This window comes from Microtus pennsylvanicus, chromosome 5 (genome assembly GCF_037038515.1).
Source record: "Microtus pennsylvanicus isolate mMicPen1 chromosome 5, mMicPen1.hap1, whole genome shotgun sequence".
NCBI classification, from domain to species: domain Eukaryota; kingdom Metazoa; phylum Chordata; class Mammalia; order Rodentia; family Cricetidae; genus Microtus; species Microtus pennsylvanicus.
In genome coordinates this window covers 116429268-116447539 of record NC_134583.1, presented here as the reverse complement: position 1 = coordinate 116447539, position 18272 = coordinate 116429268, and the positions used below count along the sequence as shown (strand labels likewise).

Here is an 18272-nt window from a genome sequence, read left to right as displayed (position 1 = left end):
TAATCCCAGCAGTCAGGAGGCAGAGGCACATGGATCTCTGTGAGTTTGAAGCCAGCCTGGCCTACAGAGTGAATCCCAGGATAGCCAGAACTACACCAAGAAACCCTGTCTTGAAAACACAGACACAAGGCTGGGCGATGGTGGCGCACGCCTTTAATCCCAGCACTCGGGAGGCAGAGGCAGGCGGATCTCTGTGAGTTCGAGACCAGCCTGGTCTACAAAGCTAGTTCCAGGACAGGTTCCAAAGCCACAGAGAAACCCTGTCTTGAAAAACCAAAAAAAAAAGGAAAAGAAAACACAGACACAAACACACACATACATCCTGAAGTGTAAAGTTTTAATAATATTAACAATTTTCTGAGGAGTACAATCTACCTACACTAGAATAGGACACCATAGTCTCTAAAGGTCTGGAAAGATGTGATATAGCTCTTACAAACTGAAAATGGGACAACAGAAATAAAATTCAACAAGAATATTTGAACATAAAATCAAAGTATAAAAAGTATATCAAAGTATAAATAGGGGCTGGAGAGATGGCTCAGCGGATAAGAACACTGTCTGCTCTTCCAGAGGTCCTGAGTTCAATTCCCAGCAACCACATGGTGGCTCACAACCACCTGTACTGAGATCTGGCACCCTCCTCTGGTGTGCAGGCATACATTGAGGCAGAATGTTGTATACATAATAAATAAATCTTTAAAAATAAATAAATAAATAAACAAACAAACAAATAGGTAAAATAGCCAGGCAGTGGTGATACATGCCTTTAATCTCAGCATTCAGGAGGCACAAGCAGGCAGATCTCTGAGTCTGAGGCCAACCTGGTCTACAGGGCAAGTTCTAGGACAGTCAGGACTGCTACAGAGGAAGTTGTCTCAAAAAAAACCATTAATAAAAAAGGTAAAGTATGATGAATGATTCTTCTTCTTAAAGATAGACTGGCTGGATTAAAGGTATGAGATATCCCACCTGGCTGAAGCAATACTTTTAAACACAAAACTCATAAGCCTTCCAGACCTGTTTTAAGGGGTTACACTGATTCTTGAGTGTTAGGAAATTTGAGAAATGACTGGGTCTAGAACTGTTAGATGACAGGGGTCATAGGGAGAAGAGAAGATGAATATGACCTTTTTCAAAGACGTGGCAAAAAAGAGGTCTATGTATCTTCTCTGCAGTGATGGTTACACAAATATATACATGTATCACAATGGAATAGAACTATACATACACAAGGCATCAGTGTCAGTATCCTATGTTTACTATTGAATCATGGTTATATAAAGGAATATTGGTGGAAACTGGGTAAATCATATATGGGGTGCCAGGTGTTATGAGCCACACTGTAATTTTAGTACTCAGAAGCTGAAGTAGGATATATATATCCAAAGTTAGCCTGACCTGCATAGTGAGTTTAAGGCCAGCTAGGACCACATAGCAAAACCCTGTCATAAAAAAAATAATAATAGCCGGGCGATGGTGGCGCACACCTTTAATCCCAGCACTCGGGAGGCAGAGGTAGGCGGATCTCTATGAGTTCGAGACCAGCCTGGTCTACAGAGCTAGTTCCAGGACAGGCTCCAAAGCCACAGAGAAACCCTGTCTCGAAAAACCAAAAATAATAATAATAATAATAATAATAATAATAATAATAAAAGAACTGAGGATGTGACTCAAATGGTGAAGTACTTGTTTCACATCCAAAACCCTGGATTTGATCCCCAGGACTCCGTTAAACTAAGCATGGTGGCACATGCCTTTATCCCAGCACTTTAGAGGTAGAGGTAGAAGTAGAGGGATCAGAAGTTAAAGGTCATCTTTGACTACACAATGAGCTTGAGACCAATCTAGACTACATGAGACCCTGCCTAATTAAATGATCATTATGCACGGGGCTACTTTGTACACTGAGAACTTTTCACATAAACAATGATTATTTTAAAATAAAAAGCTGAAAAGCTTTCTAAAAAGTGTTTGATAACAATTGTGTGTGTGTGTAAACATTTGTTTGGTGAGGGAGATGGTGTGTGCTACACATATGGAGGTATGGAGGTCAGGTGACAACTTCTGGAGGCCTGACTGGTTCCCTCCTTCTACCATGTGGGTTTGAGGATTCGGGTCCTCAGGCTTGGTAACAAACATCTTTAACTGATGACACATCTCATTGATCATAGCTTTACTTTTAAGAGCAGTCTTGCTATGTGGTCCTGACCGGCATCAAACTCTCAATCCTTCCATCTCTGCCTCCTGGGGCATGCCACTTTTTAGGAAGAAAAAAAAAAACCCTCTAATTTTTTTTAATTTGTTTTGTGTGTGTGTGTATGTGATGTGGGAGTGATTTCTTATTAATAAAGAAACTGCCTAGACCCATTTGATAGGCCAACCCTTAGGTAGGCGGAGAAAACAGAACAGAATGCTGGGAGAAAGAAGCTGAATCAGGAGTCGCCATGATTCTCCCACTCTAGGCAGACGCAGGTTAAGATCATTCCTGGTAAGCCAGCTCGTGGGCTACACAGATTAATAGAAATGCGTTAGATCGATATGTAAGAGCTAGCCAATAAGAAACTGAAACTAATGGGTCAGGCAGTGTTTAAAAGAATACAGTTTCTGTGTAATTATTTCGGGTAAAGCTAGCTGTGCGGGCGGCCGGATGCCGGGGACGCAGCGCCGCTGCTCCTAATTCAACATGTATGCGCATATGTGCTCATGCAATATGATGTCATATATGTAGCGATCAAAGGTCAACTTGTGGAAGTGGGCTCTTTTCTTCTACCATGTGAGTTGCAGGCATCAAACTGAAGTCACACTCTGCAGCGAGTTCCCTTACAAATAACCACCTCGCTGGCCCAGTAATTAATTTTGACCACCAAACCAAAAGAAGCACTTATTGGCAGTAGACAACATTTCCTTATTGCTACATATTTATAAGTATAGGTAGTTTTACATCAAACTACCTGTTATCTGAAGGTATGGTTTTTAGAGATGAGTATATTAGGACACCTCTGTAGTTCCAGTAACTGTGAGGCTGAAGCAGGATTCAGAGAGTTCCAGGCCAGCCCAGGACATATATATTCATGTGTGTATGTGTGTACACATATATCCACATATGCATATATGTGTATATATACATATGTGTGTGTATATATATACATATATACATATGCATACACACACACAGTGAAACCATCTCTAAAAACAAAATTAAGGGGCTGGGGAGATGGCTCAGTAGTTAAGAGCTCTGTCTGCTCATCTGGGAAACTGAATTCTGTTCCCAGGACCACATGGTAGCTAACAGCTGTTTATAAATCCATCTCCAGGAGATCTGGTACCCTCTTCTGGCCCATACAGCTCATCCTGAATAGGGTAAACTTTAAAAAAAAAAAAAGCTTATCAGCCAAAGACTTACCTAAAACTTTCTTCAGAGATGTACACTCCATTTTTCTCACGGACTGCAGCAAGATCTCTCTTCAAACGCTCTATCTCTTCTGTATACTCCTACACAAAAGCATGTTATATACAAACACCAAGTTAGTTTTGTTTTCTTGTTCTATCATTCAGTGTGGAGAGAACATACAGGAAATTAATGATAGTCCTTTATGTTTTTCAAACATAAAAAGTTATAATCATACTTTAAAATAAAATAGGAGTTCATTCCAAAATCCAGGCTGGCCTAAAATTCATGGCAAGCTTTGGTCTCACCCTTTGAAATGCTGAGATCATATGTGTAGACCCTTCCTCCAGCTATATAGCTATATATAGCTATATAGTTTTAAATCCATGCTAATTTGTCTAGAAATATTCTTTCAATTGCCTTAATGAGTCTTTAAATGTGTTCATTATAAACTTCCTATCCAACTTTGATCTCTACTGTGATAAAATACTGTGACCAAAAGAAATTTGGGAGGAAAGTATTCACTTAACCTTAAGATCCTCAGGTCATACTCAGTCACTGAGGGAAGTCAGGGCAGGAATCCAAAGCAGAGGCCATACTGGCTTTGCTCCTCATGGTTTGCTCAACCCTCTTTCTTATATACCCAAGGACCATCTAACCAGAGGTAGTACACAGTGAGCTGGGTCCTCCTACATCAATCACTAACAAAAACCTCAAAAGCCTACAAGCCAGTTTGCTTGGGACATATTATCAATAGAGGTTCCCTCTGTCTAAATGACTCTAGCTTATGTCAAAATGACAAAACTAACCAGGACAATCTGAGAATCATTATACAATTACAGTAGTAATATTGGTGAGAAAAGAGATGAATAAATATAGGATTGAACAGAGTCCAGAAATAGGCCCACATAAATCTAAAAAACTTGATAAACTAGATAACACAAAAGACGGGAAGCCGTACCACAAAAGAGTAAAATGTAGTTGCAGAGAAAACACCCATTCATATTTTTTAAAAAATCTAAAAAACAACTCTAAAGCACAGAAAAAGAACAAATAATCCATTAGGAAGTAGTGCTAAAGACATAAACAAACATGTCACCAAAAAGGACACCTGAGCTGGGTAGTGGTGGCACACCTTTAACCCAACACACAGAAGGCAGAGGAGGCAGATCTCTAAGTTTGAGGCCAACCTGGTCTACAGAGCAAGTTCCAGGACAGCCAGGGTTACACAGAGAAACCCAGTCTTGAAAAACAAAACAAAACAAACAAAAAGGACATATGAACAATGAGAACACTAAGCGAGACTTACATAGACCTAATCTACATGGGAAGTAGAAAAAGACAAGATCTCCTGAGTAAATTGGGAGCATGGGGACCTTGGGGGAGGGTTGAAGGGGGAGGGGAGAGGCAGGGAGGGGAGCAGAGAAAAATGTAGAGCTCAATAAAAATCAATAAAAAGGAGAGAAAAAAAGGACATATGAAAAAAAAGACATGAATATCAAGTAAGCAAGTACAAGAGAAGATATTCAACATCACTGATCATTAGAAAAATATAAGTTGAAACCAAGTGATAAAAATAACACCTACCACACATTTTCAGAATAGCTAAAAAGAAAAATAGCTGTATCACCAAATGCTGGTGAGGATATGGAGAAACTAAATCACTTATGTTGAGGGAAGGCAAGATATATATCCACTCTAAAGAATGGCTTAGAAGAGCTGGGCTTAGTGGTGCATGCCTGTAAATCCAGCACTCAGGAAGCAGAGGCAGAAGGATTTAGAGTTTCATGCCAGTCTGAGCTACAGAGTACCACCCCATCATTCCTTAAAAACTGAAATATTAGCAGGGTGGTGGTGGCTCACACCTTTAATACCAGCACTCAGAAGGCAGGGGCAGGCCAATCTCTGTGAGTTCAAGGCCAGCCTGGTATCAGAGCAAGTTCCAGGAAAGCCAGGGCTACATAGAGAAACTCTATCTCGAAAAAACAAACAAATACTGACTGACTACTTAGTTACCATGTATCACAGCAAATTCACTCTCTGACAAATAACACAAAGAAATGAAAGTGTATTACAGAAAAGATGTCTTGGTTGCTACAGCATCTGCCACAGAATCCTAACAACCTGAATTCAATCTCTTGGACCCATGGTTAGGGTTAGGATCAGGGTTTGGGTCAGGGTTAGGAGGAAGAGACACCAGAGGCTGTCCTGACTTTCACATGTACGCCATGGCATGTAAATAGTTAATAATAAAATTTTAAGTGAAAATGTACTGTGGCGATTTGGGTGAGAATAGCCCCCATAGGCTCATGTGTTTGAATGTTTGGTTCCCAGTTGGACTGTTAGGAAGGAGTCAGAGCTTTGTTGGAGGAAGTATGTCAGTAGGTGGGCTTTGAAGTTTCAAAAGCCCATGCCAGGCTCAGTTTTCCTCTCTCGACCTCCTTTCAGATCAGATGTGAGCTCTTAGCTGTCACTTCTGTTCCATGCCATGCCTGCCTACTATCATGCTCCCCACCATGATGATCATGGACTAAACCCTTTGAAACTGTCAGCAAATTCCCCCCCCCAAAATTGAAGTTATTCAATATATCATTCAAGATTATCACATAAATTATACAAATAGCTCAGCCACCACAAAACACCCAGCACTAAAAAGACCTATTGAGATGGATACACGACAGCTTGGGTGAGACCTCAGAGAATACAAAATTTAAAAAGACAACTCCAAAAGTTTATGTACTGTAAAAGTTTAATTCCCTTCAATAATACTTCTGAAACTACAGAATTCTACAGAACTAAGTAGTGAGTGCAGGAACTAGCACTAAGAAGAGAGGAGAGAATTCTATGAGCATCTTATGGCATTTTGGAAAATAATTTACTGGCTGGTGTATGTTTAAACAAAGTATAGTATTAACCATACAATAGAATGTTATTCAGCAACATAAAGAAATAAACCACTGGCACACATCAACAACAGCATAAATAAAATCTCAAATGTTATACCAAGTAAAAGATAGAAGTAAAGGCCAAATAGTATATGATTCTCCTTCTAGGAAATGTACAGGAAAATCAAAACTCTCTTTAGAAAGTGTACTGATAAACTAGGCATGGTGGTTCATGCCTGCAATCCCAGAACTAAAGAGGTCGAGCAGAGGGGAAAGGAGACAAATGCCAGGGCAGCCTGGGCTACAAACTTAAGATTCTGCTCAAGAACAAAACAGAGAGAGACATAGAGAAAGCATTTCAATGGTTAGTTGATTATAAAGATGGGAAACTACAATGTTGATTTTTTTTTTCTAAAAGTGGATTGTACAGATGTTGGGCAACTACATTAATGTATTAAATCATTTAAATAAGTGCTGGCAAGAGGTAAATGCCATGGTGAGTAAATTTCGCCTCAAAAATGTAAACAAAATTTCTACTTGTTAACACAAATGTCAAGAGTGTCAACTGTGTCATAAAGCTGGGAATGTCAACATATCAGTGTTAGAACACTGTAATAGCAGGCATTTACTTTACTTTAAATCACTATATAAAAGCCCTACCACATGGGGCTGGTGGAGCAGTTTAGTGCAGCAGGTCTCCAGAACCACTGTGGGCAGAACCCTTTCTCTTGGTCAGTGAGACCATCACTCATTAACAAATGTCTACAACAAGACATTTAACAAATCCTGATTAAAAGTGAACTCTTGCTATTCTTACTCAGGCCTTTAATCCCAAGCACGTGGGAGACAGAGGCAGGTGGTCTCTGTGAGTTAGAGGCCAACCTCGTCTACAGAGTGAGTTCCAGGACAGCCAGGATTACACAAAGAAACCCTGTCTCGGGGAGCGGGGGCGGGGGGCCCTATATCTGTTGCTACTCATGTATTTCAGACATGCCAAACACAATTACATTATTCCATACAAATTCACAATTACCTTAATAAGAGCTTTTTTGGTGAGTTTCTGATTAACCTCAGGCTTATTCATTATGTTCTTTGCTCTGTGAGCATATTCCAATGTACTCAGAGTTTCCTGTCAGGAAAAGGAAAGGTTAATTACTAAAGGCATGAAGATGAAGATAAGATGCTTCTGTTAAAATGTACATGGGGGAGGGAGAACTCTTTTGGTGATACAGCTGTTTTTGAGTCATTTCTGCTTTTATAAGTAACCCCAATAAAACCCATTCGTTCACCAAGGTGAGCTCTGGCAATGTCTTTGCTTTTGGTCTGGCATGCACTCTATCTGAGGTGAGTGGACATTTGTCCATGAGATTCTAGGAACACTGTCACACAACACCTATATCCTTATAATTAAATATTACACACCCATAAAAAGAATGAAGTGTTGATATGTAGCACAATTTCAACATAGCACAATAATATACTGTAATGAAACTAGTGTGTTAAGTATAAGTCAGTGCTCCAAAAAAAGACTTGACTCGGTCTGAGTTCTCAATGAACCCTTACACAGCATGCACCACTATTGACCCTCAGCAATTATTTTTTGTCTATGGGTGTTTTGCCTGCATGTATGACTGTGCACTCTGTGTGGGTCTAGTGCCTAAGGCAGCCAGAAGAGGACATCAGTTATAACTAGAGTTACAGATGGTTGTGGGTCACCATGTTGGTGCTAAAAATCCAACAAGAGCCCACTGGAAGAGCAGCCAAAGGTTCTAATCTTTGAGCCATTTTCCCAGCCCAGCAATTTTTTTTTTTAATATATGAAGGGTTAGCAAGATGAGCAAAGGCACTTGCCACCAAGTCAAATGATCCAAACTTGATCCCTGGAGCCCATACGGTAAAAGTGACAACCACAAGTTGTTTTCTGATCCCAATTTGTATACCCACACACATACACACACAAAATAAGTAAACAAATAAATATAAAAATTATTTTAGGCCGGGCAGTGGTGGCGCAAGCCTTTAATCCCAGCACTCAGGAGGCAGAGGCAGGCGGATCTCTGTGAGTTCGAGGCCAGCCTGGTCTAGAAGAGCTAGTTCCAGGACAGGAACCAAAAAGCTACGGAGAAACCCTGTCTCGAAAATCAAAAAAAAAAATTATTTTAGTTGGGTAATGGTGGCACACGCCTTTTATCCTAGTATTCAGGAGGCAGAGGCAGCCTGATCTACAGAGTGAGTACCAGAACAGCCAGGGCTACACAGAGAAACCCTGTCTTGAAAAACAAAAACAGAAACAAAAAACATTTTTTTTTTAATTATCAAGCCAGTTTGATACAGCACATGCCTATTGTCACAGCACTCTGGAAATTGAGGCAAGGAGATTACAAGTCTTGGCCAACCTGAAAGACACAGGAAATTTTACCTCAAACTAAAACTAGCAAGGGGGGGGAGGGGGGAGAGAAAAAAATGGAACCCGCTTTGAAAGTCACTGCTAGCTTTTTATTGTAGTAGCATCCTCAAGGATATGTTCATATACAATGTCCAGATTCCTATATATTACAGTATAGAATGAAGCAAGTAAAATGAACTTTAAAAATACTTTTAAAAAAAAATTCCCACATCTGTAGCTTTCTCTCAAAGGGCTTACCTCAAGATTGAGAGACGCAGGGGAAATGGTTGCAATTATAGATGTTCTTGTACGCCCCCCAAGAGAATCTTGCAGGATTCTAGTTAATTTAGATTCTCGATAAGGAATATGAGGTGTTCTTTCCACTAGAGCAGTAATAACTCTTCCCAAAGTCAACAGGGACTGGTTGATATTCCCAGCTTCCCGGGCCCTCTTGTCAACAGCTCCAGAACGCCCAATATTTTCACTTCCTGCAAGATCAACCTTTAATTTAAAAAAGAAATGTCAATCTATTGTATTTGGATTCAAAGATTTGTATTATTTTATATCTTCTATTATATATAATGTACTAAATGGCTAGCAAAATAAACTTTCCGCAAGTTTCTTCTTCTACTCCAAAGTAATTAATGTAGTTAACTATAGAAATACTGTATGTAAGTGAAATCCCAAGCATCTCTAGAAAGTAATCAAGAATAACACAGTGGCATTAAAGCAGGATGCTTACCAAATTCAACTTTCCAATTTTAACAAGCTCTTCTCCATCAATTGTAGTTTCCTTCATATGTATTGTAACAGAAAAAACTGAATGGGAACGACTAGAAAACAAGACCAGGTTGTCCAATCGTTACAATGTAAAGCACTACTTGTTCTCTACAAAATACTGAAAACCCGGCAAGGAAGATCTAAACACACAAAGGAAGACAACAATAAAACCTGGAATGACAAAATTTCTACCTGCTACCTACAATACTGACCATAATAAGAAGCTATCAAAACTCCCCTAGAACTTTTAGGGCTGGAGATGTAAAGCCTACATCTAGTACACACCAGTTCCTGGGTTCCATCCCCAGCAACGCACACACAAAGAATTTTCAGGCACCTCTGAAAAAAAAGGAACGTCTCAGAGAAGATAGCTCCCATCCAGAGCATCGCTGCATTTGTTAATGTGATCAGCAGTGGAGAATATACTAACTTTTAATTTTCTTCTTTATAGTTTTAAAAATTCTTATTTTTTTTAAAGATTTATTTATTATGTATACAACATTCTGCCTCCATGTATGCTCACACACCAGAAGAGGGCACCAGATCTCATAACAGATGGTTGTGAGCCACCATGTGGTTGCTGGGAATTGAACTCAGGACCTCTGGAAGAGCAGTCAGTGCTCTTAACCACTAAGCCATCTCTCCAGCCCCTAAAAATTCTTATTTTATAAGTTTTTTAAATTATAGAAAAGACACAAAAATAAAAAAATAAAAAAAGCCGGGCGGTGGTGGTGCACGCCTTTAATCCCAGCACTTGGGAGGCAGAGGCAGGCGGATCTCTGTGAATTCGAGACCAGCCTGGTCTACAAGAGCTAGTTCCAGGACAGGCTCCAAAAGCACAGAGAAACCCTGTCTCGAAAAACCACTAAATAAATAAATAAATAAAAGGAAAGATAGTTTGTGCTTTAAGGTTCTTTTGTTTAGAAGCAAGGTCTCAGTGTGTAGCCTAGCTGGCCTAGTTATATATATCCTTCTGAACTCGAGCTCCTGAGCCTCTTTCCTCAGCCTCTCAAATGCTGGAATCATAGACATGAACCACCACACCATAGCCAGCAGACCATCATTTGAAAAAGAATTCTGTTTTTAAAACTTTACTGCTTCTGCAATAATCTTTGTTTCCTTTCACTAATGTTCCAAAATTGCCACCATTTTGACTCTGATGGATGTCGAGTACCAAGAACTCCACTTACAGCACCAAATCTGCCATACAACACAGTTCCCTAATCATTCCTGACAGGAGAACGGAGCAAAGGAAACGGCTCCCTTACCTGGAGTAAGCATTCATCAGGGTTGCTGCCGTTGTCCGTTTTGCTGCCCCCTTCTCCAAAATTTGGTAAACTTCATCTTTGTTGTGTACTGTGATTTCCTCTAAACCTTTGATTATCACTCCTCTCTGATCAAATATCAAAAGAATATCTATTACTTTGTAAAGAAAAAGTACATTGACTTTTTCAAAGACTCAGATATTAAAATTCAGAAACTTTATCTCAAACTGAGATACCTTGTTCCGGGGATCATCAAACATCTGCAGTCTCTCAGAAACATCAGTAGATGAACTAAGAAGATCAAAAAGTTCTTCGTTGTAGATTTCCAACAAGGACACTTTGACTGAAAATTCAGTGCCATTATCAGTAAGTTTCTCAAAAATTTGATGAAGAGTGCGTGGAATTATACCAGCCAAAGGATCCTGAAATTATATTAATAAGAATTAAAATAAACTAAAAAAAATTGAACTCAAAATGCCATTTGCTACAACAGTTAAAACATGACAAAGCCCTCCTTCAGAGTTTATTATTGTATTGCAATAGTGAGGATTGATCCCTAGGTCTTACACATAGTAGGCAAGCATTCTACCCCATCCCTGTTTTTCTTTCAGAGGCAGGAGTCTCCCTTAAATTGCTCAGGTTAGCCCCACACTTGAGATACTTCTGCTTTGGTCTCCAGGGTATCTGGAATTATGGCTGCACAACATCATACTCAAGCCTAGTTTATTTCAGGTTTACTTTATAGCATAGACTGACCCTGCATCTGCAATTCTCCTAACCCAGCCTCCCAAGGACCATATTCCAGGCACAAGTCACCACACCTGGTTTATATTTTATTTCAATATCAGCCAGTTGACCCTTCTGTCCCACTTGTTCTGCATTCTACCAATCGCAACAAACTACTTGAAGAAAACTCTGTCTGTACTGAACATGTACAGACACCTCCCTTTGTCACCATCCCTAAAAAATGCAATATAAACTGAGCGTGGTGATGCACGCCAAGAACTTCAGCACTTAGGATACAGAGAAGAGGATGGGTTCAAGGCCTGCCTCAGCTACATAGCAATTTTAAGGTCAGCCTGGGCTACATAAGAACCTGTCTCAAAACAAATATCCACCTCCCAAAACACCTCCCAAAACACAGCACAACAATTATTTACATAGTACTTGCATTATATTAAGTATTGTAAGAACCTACAGATGATTTAAGCTATGTACAAATACTGTCCCATCTGATAAAGACTCCCGAGCATCCTCAGACTTAGGTGTGTGTACTGGAATCAGCTCCTCTCCACTGATATTGAGGGATAACTACTGAGGGATTAACTTGCCAATGCAAGTTAAAAACCTAACTAATCTCATCATGTCAGAGAAGTCATTTCAGTCTCAGTTACAGTCAACCATAGTCTGAAGATATAAAATGGAAAAGTAAGAAATAAACAGCTGGGAAAAAGCATGATAAATAATGACCATCCTTCCAGGGACACGAATCACACTTTTGTCTATATCTGGTTATACTACCTATGCTTCCTGCTTGTTTGCCACTTGGTAGCACTATTGGTTATCAGAACTATTGTTCTGATAGGACAGTGTTAAATGTTTGAATAACTCTTACTCATTTAATCCCAGGACTATGGTACAACAACTATTACAAGTCCAAAGGTAATATATAGTGAGTTCCAGGCCAGCCTGGGTTATAAGTATAAGACCTTGGCTCAAAAAGCCAAAATAATGGTAATAATAGTAGTAACAATAATAATAATAATTTTAAACTATTGCCTAAAGCACAATAAATAGTATAATAAAATTGAAACAGAAACCATATCTGAATAACACATTATATAATATTGTTACATTTCTTATGTTATAGTACTAGTTTTTATTGATAAATTTTTTATTATGCCAAATTTATGAATTAGATGAAATCATAGGTACACATGTTAAGAAAAGACATAGTATACACACTATTCACTATTTTAGGTACCCACTACGGGCCTTGAAACACTAAACCATTTATTTCCCTACAGATAAAACAGGGCGGTAGAGGGAAGGACTACATTCTGCTCCTGCTGTTCTGGAGGGGTTTTTTGTTTTGTTTTGTTTTGTGTCTCATTTTTTTGCTTTTTCCGAGACAAGGTTTCTATGTAGCTTTGGAGCCTGTCCTGGAACTCATTCTGTAGACCAGGCTGACCTTGAACATACAGAGATCCACCTGTCTCTGCCTCCCAAGTGTTGAAATTAAAGGTGTGTGCTACCACCGCTTGGTGTGCTATTCTGAAGTCTAAGTAGGACTCCCCCCTTTTTTTGAGGGGGAAGGTTGAGACAGGGTTTAACTGTGTAACAGCTCTGGCTTTCCTGGAACTCAGTCTGAGACCAGGATGGAATGCAAGAGATGCTCCTGCATCTGCCTCTTTTTTTGGGGGGTGGGGGGAGTTGGGTTTTTTTTTTTTTTTTGAGGCAGGGTTTCTCTGTAGCTTTGGTGCCTGTCCCAGAACTAACTCTTGTAGACCAGGCTGGCCTCGAACTCCCAGAGATCCGCCTTCCTCTGCCTCCAGAGTGCTGAGATTAAAGGCGTGCACCACTACCGCCCGGCCTGCATCTGCCTCTTGAGTGCTAGGATCAAAGAAAGGCATGTGCCACCACCACCTGGCAACTAGACCCCTCTTTTTTATCACTTAACTATATTGTATGCGTTGTTCTTATCTCACCCATTGAGACCATATATTTCTGATACATCAGTAAATTTTACTAAAGTACTACTTATTGTACTTTAGTATAGAGAACTTAGGTTCATGGTTAACATGGTTCTCTGATCTTCTGCATCTCAGAGGTCCATAACCAGATTGTAGTTGGCCAAAATTTTTCCACACTCAAGATAAAAGGATATTATAAACAATAAATACCTCCTCCCAGGTATATACTTCATTAGGTGATCTTTCACCTTCCATTGTAAAAGTTTTTCCAGTGCCAGTCTGCCCATATCTGTCAAGATTTCAAAAAAGGTATTAAATCAAAAACAAATTCACACATCTAAACTTTCTCATCAACTTGAAAATTAGTTGTTTTGCTTACGCAAAGATGGTGCAGTTATAGCCCATAATCACTTCATCTAGAATTGGACAGACAACACTTCGGTAAACATCAATCTGTTTCGTAGATGCTCCAAACACCTATTTAAAAAAGAGAAATGCAATGAAAACACATCATTCATGGTAATGATTTTGCCCACTAGAAACTCGCTCAACAAACTTGAAGACAAAGTTCAGAAGTATACCATTTTCCCAGGATCACTTTACATTAATGAGTAAGCAAAGAAGGCAGAAGAAGTAAGTACCATATCAAAAGTGTACGTCTTCCTGGAGGTCTTGTCAGTCAGCCCTGCAGTTCGCACACTGACTTCTTTCCGCACGTTATCACATTCCACTACCGAGTGGGCGTTAGCTTTCCGCTCTGCCAAATTAAACGGTCTGAAAAAAAAACACACAACGTTAGGAACTTTTAGTTAACAAGTTAAATAATAAAGCTTTCCTTAATTACATTAATCAAGAAATATGTGTAGCTGGGCAGTGGTGGCTCAGGCCTCTAATTCCAGAACTGGGAGGTAGAGATAGGCAGATTTCTGAGCTCAAGGCCATCCTGGTACACAAAGTGAGTTCTAGGGCAGCCAGAGCTAAACAGAGAAACCATTTATTGAAAAACCCAGGGGGGAGGGGGAGACGGACACAGGACAAATAGAAAAAAACAAAAAACCAGCAGAAGAGATCAGTGGTCTTCATTCTAAAAAAAAAAAAAAATGCCTAGCTGGGCTGTGGTGGCGCACACCTTTAATCCCAGCACTTGGGAGGCAGAGGCAGGCGGAATTCTGTGAGTTCAAGACCAGCCTGGTCTACAAAAGCTAGTTTTAGGACAGGCTCCAAAAACCACAGAGAAACCCTGTCTCGAAAAAAAAAAATGCCTAGACTTAAATTAGTATTATTTCTGAAGGGCTCAAGGGATCAGTGAATAAAGTACTGGCAGTCCAAGAGTAAAGAGCAGGCTGGACCCCAGAACTAATTCAAAAGCCTAGCTGAATGAGATAGACGTCTGAAAAGATCTGATGAGAAGATACAATGATAACTTGATCTCTTCTAAATATCAGTAAACATCTCTATTTTGCAGTTTTGTTCTCTGAGCTTACTGGGATGCTTGCCTGTACTTTGCATCCAGCTTGTTTTGATTGTTTATTTGGTTGGCTGTTTTGTTTTGTTTTCTCTTTCACCCATACCAATGTTATCTGTCACTGGGGAATATCTGAATTGCTTTCTATTTTAGTAAAAAAATAGCTTTATTAAAAAAAAAAAGTCAAGTATGTGTAAGGCTCCTGTAATCCCAGCACTTGGAGGCAAAGACCAAAGATTTCTAGGGCAAGCTGGCTAGCGAGAACAGCCAGAATCTTAAGCTTTGGCTGCCGTGAGATCTTGGGCATCTAGCAAGATATCCAATGTCAGCTCCAGGCTTACACATGCATGCATGCACACACAGATCACTTTAAAGGTGGGGAGGGTGAGTTTGGGTGGGAGTGAGATGGCTCAGTGGGTAGAGGTGCTTTGCCACGAAGCCTGAAAAGATGAGCTCAACCCCTAGAACCCATACAGTGAAAGGAACCTACTCCCACAAGCTGTCCTTCGTCCTCTACATATGCCTCCAACCAAAAGTAAATGAACAAAGAAATAAATATTTTTTATTTCCTGAGCTTATGATGAAGCTCAACTGGAAGTATGTCTGGCATGCACCTGTCTCAAAATGAAACCCAGGGATTCCTTCTCATGGCCTTCTCCCCATAAACACTGCCACATTCAATTTTTGCTGTATGTTCCCACCACATTCCTTTTCAAATGTCATCTCTCATAATCACCTGTTAGTGTCTAACAATTCAGAATAGGATATTTGTTTAGTTTACTATATCCCAGTACCCAGCACTATGTTTGGCTCTATGTCAAGCTATATTACTTAATAAATTTCATTTATTTATTAAGTAATTTATTTAATAAATTCCCAAGAGGAATAATAAAAAAAAAACAAAACTAAGTAAACTGAAAATTAAAACAACCTATTTTATTTCTGGGAACTGTAACCTTTATAAGTCAACAGTCTTGCTATAGCATTATCAGTTTAGCTCCATTTAATCCCTGTCAAAAACCATAGTCCACAGAATAGCATTAATAACATTTCATTTATACACTTAATATTTAACTGAGCCAAAGGAAACAACTTGGGTTATTTATCCCACTCAGTATATAAGGAAAGTCTAAGTAGAAAATCTCTTCCCTCACTGCTAGACAACCAAGATATTATTAATTTATGATGCATACCTCAACTTTTCCTGTACCTAACTCACTAGCATATTACTGGGAGGTCAAAAGAACAAATCTGTGATCTTGGGAAATTCACCTCCTGGCTAAGAGTGGCGCTGTCATTTTGTAGTAGTGCCTGCACAATGCACAGTACCAACGGGAATATACATTACTAAGAATTCACTAAAAACTAAGTCTATTGCAGTAAAATTATCAAGTATAATGGATTTACTTTCATTAACTAAAGCTTTTCCAATTAGTCTTCTATTCCCAGCATCTCTGCATTACTTTCTTGCATGAATATGAAATTAAGCTACAGAATGCATGTCATTCAAATTGTCAGGAAAGAGTAATACGAAATTTATACAGATCACACATTACTAAAAATTATGAAAACACATGCTGGGCATGGTGACACATGTCATTAATCCCAGCACTCAGGAGGCAGAGGAAGGAGGAGCTGGTGAATTACTGAATTACAGGCCAGCCTGTCTATAGAGCAAGGTACAGGACAGCTGTGGGGGTGGGAGTGGGGGTAGGGATAGAATTATAAAACTCTCGAGATATTCTTTAAAGACTGTCAGGGCTACCAGAAAAAAGGACTTCCAATCTTCTATTTTCCTGCCCAGATTTCTCTAACTAAAAATTGCAAAGATCTTGCTAATTATCTTAACAAACTCAATCAATTTGGGGCCTCAATACAGATACAGAAAACCTTCAAGCCAAAATGGTAAGGGAGGGACACTAAAAGATTTTTAAAAAATTTTTAAAAGTCCGATGTCACTCCACAAATATTCAGCATCATATACTTGTTATATGATAGAAAGTAGGGATAAACTAGTGAACAAAACAAAAATCAGAAAACCAGTTGGGAGCTAGAGATCTAGCTAGCTCAGCAATTAAGAACCCATATTGGATCCAGGGGATCCAACAGCCTCTTCTTAACTCCAGGGACATCAAACTCCCATGCACCTATCTACACACATATACACATACTTAAAAACAAAAATCTTTTTAAAAAGGGGTGCTGTGGCTGTTGCTCAGCTGATAGGAGTTGCTTGCTTGCCTAAGATACACAGGGCCATAGATTTGCTCCCCAGCACCACATGCAGTAGACACCGTGGTGCACACCAATGGTCCCAAGCACTCAGGAAGTGGAGGCAGAAAGACAAGGTGTTTAAGAACAAGGTCACTGTATAATATTTTATTTATGTTTTAATAAATAAAGCTTGCCTGAAGATCAGAGGGTAAAACTAAGCCACTAGGGGCCAGGCAGTGGTGTCACACACCTTTAATCCCAGCACTAAAGGGGAATATAGGACAGGAAAATACAGAGGCTCAGGGCTCAGTCTGCAGTTGTCCAGTGTTGGAAGAGGCAAGACGTGTTTAGTGGCTGGGCTGTTTTGCTTTTCTGATCTTCAGCTTCAACCCCAATATCTGTCTCTGGGTTTTTAATTATTTGTGCTGCACCACTGGACACATCAAACCCCATCTCAAAAGAAAAAAAGAAAAACTAAACGAAAACATATCACCAAATCCTCTTCAGGAAACTTAACACAGTTGGAAGAGACATTACCAGATAAATATATTAGCTACTAATATACTAGAAATAAAAGAAAATTAAGCAAACTAAGGGGGCATAGGAAGTGATAAGATGGTAGATGAGTAGTATTTTGGGGTGATCATGAGATGCTTCCTGATGAGGTGACATGTGAGCAGAATTAAAATGTGAAGAGATCAGGCATGCAGATATCAAGATACAGTCAGGGCAGGTTAAGAAGGGTAACATGGTAAAAGCATTTTCCAGATCAAGTCTATAAGACCTGAGTTAAATGTCTGGATTTCATGGTGGATACAATAGACTTCCAAAAGTTGTATTCTGTTCTACACACACACACCCTGTGGCACATGAACGCTGGCACTGACGTACACATCATACACACATATAATAAGATTGAAAACTAGCGAGTAAAAATCAATTGCACTTACATATTCCAGCAGTAAACAGTCCAAAAGAAAGTTACAAAATTAATTCAATTTGAAATAACATTAAGAACAAATTAATTTAATCAGGTAGTTAAAAGAGTTGTAAAATGGAAATTACAAAACATTACTGAAACCAGTTATAGCAAATTTCAACACTTGGGAAGCTAAGGCGGGCAGAACAACATGCTGGAAGGTAACCTAGGCTTTTGTGAGCCTGTTTCAGAGACACCAAAAACAAAAGGCTAA

General features: G+C 39.4%; 1 protein-coding gene across 1 annotated transcript in view; it reads right to left on the bottom strand.

The window, feature by feature from the left end:
• The window catches only part of Kif11 (kinesin family member 11), a 46268-nt gene that overhangs the window by 23929 nt on the left and 4067 nt on the right, over positions 1-18272 (bottom strand). The window contains exons 2-10 of the mRNA XM_075973917.1: positions 14042-14174; positions 13780-13877; positions 13611-13689; positions 10944-11129; positions 10711-10835; positions 9405-9495; positions 8921-9163; positions 7310-7405; positions 3407-3495 (exon numbers count right to left, since the gene is read on the bottom strand). Of these exons, the coding sequence (XP_075830032.1) occupies positions 3407-3495; positions 7310-7405; positions 8921-9163; positions 9405-9495; positions 10711-10835; positions 10944-11129; positions 13611-13689; positions 13780-13877; positions 14042-14174 (1140 nt within the window). The remainder of the gene's footprint in view (positions 1-3406; positions 3496-7309; positions 7406-8920; positions 9164-9404; positions 9496-10710; positions 10836-10943; positions 11130-13610; positions 13690-13779; positions 13878-14041; positions 14175-18272) is intronic.